Source organism: Amphimedon queenslandica, unplaced genomic scaffold (genome assembly GCF_000090795.2).
Source record: "Amphimedon queenslandica unplaced genomic scaffold, v1.1 AMPQUscaffold_11049_Cont15733, whole genome shotgun sequence".
Lineage (NCBI taxonomy): Eukaryota > Metazoa > Porifera > Demospongiae > Haplosclerida > Niphatidae > Amphimedon > Amphimedon queenslandica.
In genome coordinates this window covers 1-8,269 of record NW_003548706.1, presented here as the reverse complement: position 1 = coordinate 8,269, position 8,269 = coordinate 1, and the positions used below count along the sequence as shown (strand labels likewise).

At 36.2% G+C, this 8,269-nt stretch overlaps 3 protein-coding genes across 3 annotated transcripts; 1 reads left to right on the top strand and 2 right to left on the bottom strand.

Annotated features, from left to right (window-relative positions):
- Positions 1-4: 4 nt before the first annotated feature.
- LOC100632388 (T-complex protein 1 subunit zeta) lies at positions 5-4,731 on the bottom strand (the record flags this gene model as incomplete). The annotated part of the gene is made up of 13 exons (XM_003391035.2): positions 4,567-4,731; positions 4,451-4,514; positions 4,354-4,404; positions 4,226-4,309; positions 4,028-4,087; positions 3,782-3,895; positions 3,496-3,599; positions 3,263-3,373; positions 2,986-3,100; positions 2,876-2,920; positions 2,141-2,320; positions 660-807; positions 5-84 (listed from the first exon to the last, which is right to left on the bottom strand). Coding segments are annotated over exons 1-13 (1,293 nt in total), but the record flags the coding sequence as incomplete, so codon positions are not given.
- A 27-nt stretch (positions 4,732-4,758) lies between these two features.
- On the top strand, positions 4,759-7,146 carry LOC100632264 (malectin-A-like). Its single transcript, XM_003391034.3, has 4 exons — positions 4,759-5,168; positions 5,492-5,671; positions 6,280-6,337; positions 6,753-7,146. Exons 1-4 carry the CDS (start codon positions 4,824-4,826, stop codon positions 6,983-6,985), a joined length of 816 nt encoding a protein of 271 aa, XP_003391082.1. The 5' UTR covers positions 4,759-4,823; the 3' UTR covers positions 6,986-7,146.
- Positions 7,147-7,545: 399 nt separating this feature from the next.
- LOC100632137 (60S acidic ribosomal protein P2-like) lies at positions 7,546-8,217 on the bottom strand. The gene is made up of 4 exons (XM_003391033.3): positions 8,117-8,217; positions 7,945-8,072; positions 7,807-7,885; positions 7,546-7,759 (listed from the first exon to the last, which is right to left on the bottom strand). Exons 2-4 carry the CDS (start codon positions 8,068-8,070, stop codon positions 7,617-7,619), a joined length of 348 nt encoding a protein of 115 aa, XP_003391081.1. The 5' UTR covers positions 8,071-8,072; positions 8,117-8,217; the 3' UTR covers positions 7,546-7,616.
- Between the last annotated feature and the right edge of the window lie 52 nt (positions 8,218-8,269).

The following is an 8,269-nucleotide window of genomic DNA, read 5'->3' as shown; positions in this document are numbered from 1 at the left end:
CAGACACAGTAGAGAGGAAGTCAGGTGAGTTCAGTGCAGTGTACACAGCAACTTCAAAAGCTCCACCCCCGGGAACAACAGACCCTGGTAAAATGGTTTTAAAATATTTTTAAATTTAAATTCATTTAGTGACTATTACATGTGCATATTGTAGTTTTCTTATTTACTCTGCTAGTATATAGTAATTAACTATAGCTACATGAGTAGTGGTTTATAACTTGTGTGGACTGCCTGCTTTGATTGAAATGATTTTCATAGAGAGCAAAAAATTAATGCTCAACTCAAAAATTTAAGTTGGAATCAGCTTAAACTTTCTACATAGTATAAGGACGTCAATATAATATATCAAAAATGTAATAAAAATTAGTGGTGATTTCGGAACAATTTTTTGGAAAATACCATGGGCTATAGCCATAGCAAATGGTATTTTCCAAAATTTTACTAGTTTTTAAAAAGTCTATAACTCTGAAAATTAAAGTAGAAATTTCTACATAGCATAAGGACATCAATATGTACATGTATCAGAAAAGGTAGTTGGCCTTTTCGTATGGTAAAAATACTAATAACTAATAATTCAACAAAATCAATTGTGACTGAAATATTGACTCAATGAAATAGCATAAGGTGGGATCACTGAACTTCACCCTCTCTTCCCTTACCATCCTCAATGGCATTCTTGACTGCCCTGAGTCCGTCATGGACTGCATCCTTTATCTGTGATAAGGTGTGCTTGTTTGGGCCTTTAATTAGAATAGTAACAGATTGTGGATTGTCAACATCTTCAATAAAGGTATACTTGTCTTCACCCTAAGAAACATTAGGAAATAATGCACTTATAATAACAAAAAGATAAAAATGAGTTAGAGTACATCCAAAAAGACAAATTATAAATTATATTCACGATACAACTTAATATACATGCAGTAGCCACTAACTAATATTGGTGGATTGGCAATGTAGTGATTGAGCCACTGACAATATATAATGTAAAATCTGCCATTTTGTTCCATTCTCAATGACAAAAGAGCCCCCTCCCCCCACACACACACCAATAGACACCCTAAGCCAGGGCTTCATTTACGGGGGGGCACTCGCCCCCCCTTAATTGACTTATTAACATGAGAAATTTCATCACAACAGCAGTAAATTGTACAGTGGAACTTCGCTTAACGACCACCTCTAAGTAACGGCCGTCTATCATATAACGGCCAAATGTCCAGGTCCGGATGCAAAATACACTTACTTGCCTGTTAAGGCAACCCCTGAAGAACGACCACCTCTCTATTGCGTATAACGAGCACTCAAAACGTCCCCAACACAGCATAAAGCATTGAGAAAAACTTCTCTTTAACGGCCATGTGGCCACACCCATCACCAAGACCGGATGTTTTCATCATAAAACGTCACCTGTAGCCCCACCCATCTAAATAAAATGGCTGAAACCTTGAGCATGCCCTTTCTTCTTGCTGTAATTCGCTTATTTTTCCTGCTACCTCTTACATACTACCTGCAAGATCTTTGTACTTGTTATTGACCTGAGGAGTGAATCAAGATACTTAAGAAGGCAACACAGTTAAATATCTTTTAAGTTAGACACTTTAAACTGAAACCCCTCAATAAAGACCACCCCTCTATAACAGCCAAAGGACCAGTTCCCAATGGTGACCGTTATACAGAGGTTCCACTGTATAAGTGTTGTGAGCACGTATTGTGCATGCACAATAGAAAATATTAGTGACCCCCCCCTTTTTTTAAATATTTTTAACCTTGCCCCCCCCTTGTATAAAATCCTAGATGAAGGCCTGTAAGCTATTATGTTAACAATGGAATAGCATATCACATCATATACTACTTAATATGACAATTAGAAATTGGGATTACAAATACATGTATCTACCCTGTTGTAAACTTAAATAATTTAACAACTTTCATGTTTAACTAAGGCAGCCAATATTCCACATTAACAATCATATTCACGACCATTAACTTTAATGAAATTAGCCAAAAGTTTAAAGGTTCAAATTAATAGATAGTAATTATTAATTGGTTTACAATTATTACATGTACAAAATAGGCTAATAGTATTATACTTTTATTAATAATACAATAATAATAAATTAGTAATCATCAGTTTACTCACGAGTACATGCTCATAAACAAGTCCTGCCTTCCCAAGACAATTCGGCGAGAGATTTTCAAACGAGTTCATAGCCTCACCGCCACAAGCTAGCACTAATCTCTCCATGTTACGCCTCTTGGCACGTCGGAGAGCAATGATGCCTTCCTTTGCTAACTGATCAAGAGATATGGGGTCGATACCCTATTGTGTATGAATGAATGTATGCAAGTGTGTGTGTGTGTGTGTGTGTGTGTGGAGGTATATATGAGTGTTTGTGAGTGTAAAAATAAGTAATTCAATAAAAGTTATACTTGCCACATTATTGATATTGTCACATATAGATTTATTTTCGTGGTAAAAATATTCACAAATCCTGCCTTTCTAAGATTTCAAGGAACTAATTTTACCAAATAGCTTCCAAACTGCGAAATTTACAAAAATATTTCCCCACAAAAATAAACTGGTATATGGTAATAGTCAACACAATTAGGTGACAATTAGTGTCAATACATGTAATGAATAAATGTCAACAATATACCATATAAAGCAAAATTTTTTGGGGCTGTAAATTTCGCTGATTTTGCAATATTTTAAAGATTTACAAAAAATTACTCCCACGAAATCAGATTATTATGGTACAAGATGGCAGACAGCATAAAGTCACAAATATTAAATCTGCAAATTAGATTAATTTAGAGCCCTCAAAAATTTTGCGTTATACGGTACATGTACATGTAATTAAGAGAGAGATTATACCTTTTGATTGATGACAACAAAGCCATGATTACCACCATTACAGACCTATTGGTAATACAAAAGACAGATTCCCATAATCCCATACTGCAGAACAGGAATGGGTCCCTAACCTTCTTCTTTAGTTTGATGACTTCCATCACTTTATCATCCGTGAACTTCCTCTCCGCGGCAACCAATTTCTCTCTTTCGCCAGCTGTCTTATAGAAGAAACCACTATTGACTTCACTGTAGAATAAAAACATAAAGTATACTAAAATATACCAAAATATACTGAGTTGTACAAAAATATACTAAAATATACCAAGTTATAATGATATATACTAAAATAACTCACACAAGGTCTATTAGTATACTGGGATTTACTGAGATGCACTAAGTTTTACTAACCTCTTCTCATACTCCATGGATACATTGCATGTCAGTATGTATGCATCAGTTGCCCTCTTCTTCATGTCAGGATGTCTAGCGCCATGGTCCAATACCAAACCTCTCACTAGTCTAACAAAAACAAACAAACAATAAACAACAACAACAACAACAATACACATGTACATTACATATAAACACATACATAGGTACATGTACTTGTTGATACTATGTATCAAATGTATCTTCATTACTTTGTGTCTGTGTCAGATTTGTGCATCATTTGCATAATTTCCACCATGTGAAGATCAATGGGTTGGCCTTCCTTACGTATGGACAACACTGCGTCTACAACAACCTGAGAGAGAGAGAGAGGGGAAGGGAGAGAGAGAGGGGGGAGAGAGAGGGGGGAGAGAGAGAGGGGGGAGAGAGAGAGGGAGGGAGAGAGAGAGGGGGGAGAGGAACACATTAGAAAGTTCAAGAGACATTGACAAGAGAATAGGATGAATGAGAATAGTGAACACCGAGATGTTCCATTACCTCAGTGAGTATATCAGCAGTCTCTGGACTGAGTTTAGTCCTAAGAGAGGTGCGTGCCACCTGAACCAACGTATCCCTCTCCATCTCCTTGGAAACCTTGACAGACTCTAAAATCTATTAATAGAACAATAAATAGATCTTTAAAATTTTAAATCAAGGTAGAAACATTATATTTTTTCTATTCTATCCATGCAATGAATTAGGAAGCAATGAAATACATGTACTGTACAGGTATGAGTCACTTACTTCAAGTGCTTTCATTTTTGCCTTTTCAAATCCTTCAGTCACAATACGAGGGTGCAGCCCCTATAATTATTCATAATTAAAAAGAATCAATTAAAATTCATCAATTAAGTGCATGTAGATTTTCTTCTGGCATCTATTATTACGCATTAAATTTACTCATATAAAAAACTGAAGCCCCACCCACTAATAATTAATTACTTCTGATATGTATATGTCTGCTTGTTTCAATAGCTCTCCAATTATGAGGACGTTTGAAGTCGTTCCGTCTCCAGTGATGTCATCCTAAATAACGTCAAAAAATGGTAACACAAGTAGGTGTGGCTTACCTGAGCCGTAGCTACCCTAGCAAGCAGAGATGCTGTAGGATGCTGTATTTGCTGAAATGGAAAAATAATTATAACGAGAGTAAGGAGAGGTACTCACCATTTCGTGAAGCAGCACATTCCCGTCTTTGGTGAGTTTTATGTCACCAGCTCCGGATACTAACCTACAAAAAATAGCCAGACTACCATTGGAGGTGTAAAAATGCAATTCATTACATTTTCATGGTTCCTCTCGGGCCGAGGTTAGTCCTCAGGACTTCCTGTAGCCCCCTGGCTCCATTGATGTTCAACTGGAGCGCTTGGGCAGCCCTGGCTACCTCTGCTTTAGGATTAAGGGACTTGACGGCAGCCATTTTGAAAGACACCGGAACGCACGTGGTCACTAAGCTAGTGCGCATGCGCACTACACGAGGTATTTATTATCTCTTGGTACCTATCTCCTTTCTTGTTAATACCTTCTCTTTACTGATAAAATGGCTTCAGTTAAAAGCCCGCTACTCCTACTCCTCACCACCTTCTCTCTCCTTTACACTCTCGTCAGTTCCTACGAGGTGATATATGCTGTCAATTGTGGCGGAGGGAGACATACAGACACCAATGGGATCAGATACAGAAGAGATGAGAGTGATGCTGGAGTTGCTTCTGATTTCGGAAAGGGTCTCACGATAGCACGTGTGCCTCCAGAAGACCAGATTCTCTATCAGACAGAGAGATATCATTACCGAGACTTCTCGTACGACGTATCAATAAAAACCGAAGGCGAACATTTCGTAGTACTCAAATTTGCGGAAGTTTATTTCCAAAGGCCAAACGAAAAAGTATAGTTTCTAAAAATAGTAATTGTAATGCATGTATTACCATTATGCTATGACTTTGCCAGGTGGATATGGTTTTTAAATACAATTGATCTACCCTATTGTGTACATGTACATGTACATATGCATGTATGATGAATTATAAATGAAAAAGAAACTTGTCCTGATCATTATGTTTAACATTCTCTTTTTGTCTCTCTCCTTTTTTCCATTCCTTCATTCTTCCTATCTTTATCTACTTATCTCCTTTTATTAAAAAATCTTAATATCAACAATGTCCCTCTCTCTATCTTTCTTATCTCATTTCTCTTTCTCTCAATCTGTAGGTTTTTGATGTCGTCTTGAACAATCACTTTACTGTAGCTAGTAATTTAGATATTTTTGCTCGAGTTGGCAGAGCAGTCGCCTTTGATATGATCATTCCTTTCACTGTACATGATGGACAGATAACAGTGAATGAAGAGACGAGTGATTTTGATGGTACACTAGTGGTTGAGTTCTCAAAGGTAATGTAATTATTAATTTAATTACATATCAATATTAAGCAGTGTGTAGCATGTACCTTAAGGTTGCTTTTAGTTACAAGTACTACTAATTTTGTATTTTGTGTTCAAGATAAAAATTGCAATTACCGTATAGTGGGAAATTTTGGATGGGATTAAATTTGGCGATTTGATAGCCATTTGCCAAAATAAAAATTCACCATTTTGAGCCATTATGCGCATGCTCAATGGCACGTGGCCACAAATTTGCCAAATTAAAATCCGCCAATCGCCAAAATTTAGCAATTTGCCAAATTTTAGCCCCTCCAAAATTTCCTGCTATACGGCATTAATACATTTAATTATTAATTCTGCCATAATTAGTATTGAATTACCTAATCTCAGTTTTTAATACCAGAAAAATCTACCACATGCTAAAATCGCAACATTTAGTACCTGCAATTAGAAGTTGCTTCATAGTAATTTGAAATTATAAGATAATGAAATTGAAAGGGAGAAAGAAGAAACTTTTAATTTCTGTTGAAGCATATCCATTATTTTTGTACACTCTAGATACATCTAAGATTATGTGAATTTCTTGCCAATTAATTAATTATGATTTCTTATATTAGGGATTAAGGGATAATCCAAAGATAAACGCAATTGTTGTTGCCAAGGGAAATCCAGGAGGTAAAAATAAAAATACACACATAGGCACACAAGATTAATAATAGAATTGTCAAAATAAAAATATTGTTTTGCTTTATTTTGAGCATCCCCAAAAACAATTAAGATCATAGAAGATCACCAATGCCTAATTGCCTGCATGTAATATTTGATTCTTTTTAGAATGAGAATAAAATATATACGCCATATATTTTGCGGGTATAAAATTTCGCTATTTGGCTGCGTTTTTTGTATTTGTGAATAAAATTTTTTGTAACTTTAATGTAATTACCACACCTACTATACAATCAGCACGCTATTTTGCAGATTTTAATTTTGTGAATTTTTTCAAAACGCGAAAATCGCGAAATTTAATCCCCGCGAAATATATGGCGTATACAGTTGCTCAATAATAAATTACTATTCTTTAAACTTGTAGAGTTCCCACCTCTTCCTCCTCTGGAGCAAGTCAATAAGAACAGTCAACAGCAGGCACAGCCGGAGACCGATGGAGAGTGGGGCGACACCTCTTCAAAGGGACAGAAATTCAAGAGACCTTCTGGCCCTCGGGCCATTGATCCTTACTCCTCTGACGAGAGCTGGTTCTGGCCAATCACAATAGCGATAGCCGTGTTTTTACCCGTCATGTTCTGCTTGTGTGGTCTTAGTTGAAAGATGGAGAGAAGAGATATTTTACCATTAGATAAATTAAACTTAACGATTGTACTTGTACTGTACTACTTGAATAGAGTAATGACATGCATGACTTTTCTCCTACTATTATTAAACCTATTCTTATTAATAATAACGAATCAAACTGACTTTTGAAAGTAGTGCACGTGTTAAATAAAATAGCTTATTGCTTCAAACATTAATTTTATCCCCATCCATCTACTGTTGGGATGTACTGTATATGTGTTCTTATTTGTTGGTTGCAACTGAAGTGTAATTAATTTTTGGATCCATGGCTTAGATCTTTAAAATTTCATGTTATTAATTTTTGGACAGGATCAGGAACCACTGTGCAGAAATAAAAATACATATTTTTTCTGTCTGAAAATTTTGTATCAGAATTACCCAATATATGATCTCTTCATTATGGGAACAAGTTTACCATAAAGAAACAAATGTTTCACAAATCTCTATTTGCAAGGAAAAATTTTTGCTTTTTTTTCTATTGGCAATTAATAGCATAAGAAATAATTTTCGCTGAAAGCCTCAATTATTGATAATTAGGAAAATGAATCTTCATTTATTTAAATAACAAAAAATCTCATTATAAAGATAAGAGGAGATTGAAATTCTAATCAAAGAGTCCAAAGCCCATATCGTCATCACTTTCCTCCTCACTCTCTTCTTTCTTCTCCTCCTTCTTCTCTTCTTTCTCTCCACCATCACCTCCTCCAGCAGCCGCTCCACCACCACCGCTAGCAGCTGCCACACCCCCTAATTTAAAAGGTGATAGCCACACCCACAATAAATCGGGAACGCACCTGACGGGATAGAGGCAAGTTTACCCATTCCCTCTGCTATGACGTCATTGATGTCTTTGCCTTTCAACTCAGAGATTACCTTAAAAAAATAAAATTAAAGATTAAACATAGCAGTAGTAGTAGAAGCTATTTCCTTACTTTGTCTAATTGATCGTCTTCAATTTCCAGTCCTACAGATTCTAGGATTTTAGTAATGTCCTCCTTGGTCGGGCTGTCCTTACTACTACCCAGTGATGCCAAAAGGTATGCTGCCACGTAACGCATTTCTAAAAAATAAAGAATTAGAGACGTTAGGGGGAGCGGGTCTTACTTTAAGTCTTGCCTAGACACGAAACAATGTCAGCTAACCAAGTCTTTGTACAAATGGCGTGCTTTCTTCTCTTTTACTAACACCACGTGCTTGTGAGGGGGATCACGTGATGCTTTAACCTCTTAATTTCGTTGTCACCGGCACCATGTAGAG

Excerpts from the sequence above, each read along its gene's own strand:
- LOC100632264 (XM_003391034.3), top strand. The coding sequence starts at position 4,824 with ATGGCTTCAGTTAAAAGCCCGCTACTCCTACTCCTCACCACCTTCTCT. Across the intron at positions 5,169-5,491 it reads TCCAAAGGCCAAACGAAAAA|GTTTTTGATGTCGTCTTGAA; the intron begins GTATAGTTTCTA and ends CTCAATCTGTAG. Across the intron at positions 5,672-6,279 it reads TAGTGGTTGAGTTCTCAAAG|GGATTAAGGGATAATCCAAA; the intron begins GTAATGTAATTA and ends TTCTTATATTAG.
- LOC100632137 (XM_003391033.3), bottom strand. The coding sequence starts at position 8,070 with ATGCGTTACGTGGCAGCATACCTTTTGGCATCACTGGGTAGTAGTAAG. Across the intron at positions 7,886-7,944 it reads AAGACGATCAATTAGACAAA|GTAATCTCTGAGTTGAAAGG; the intron begins GTAAGGAAATAG and ends TATTTTTTTAAG. Across the intron at positions 7,760-7,806 it reads ACTTGCCTCTATCCCGTCAG|GGGGTGTGGCAGCTGCTAGC; the intron begins GTGCGTTCCCGA and ends CTTTTAAATTAG.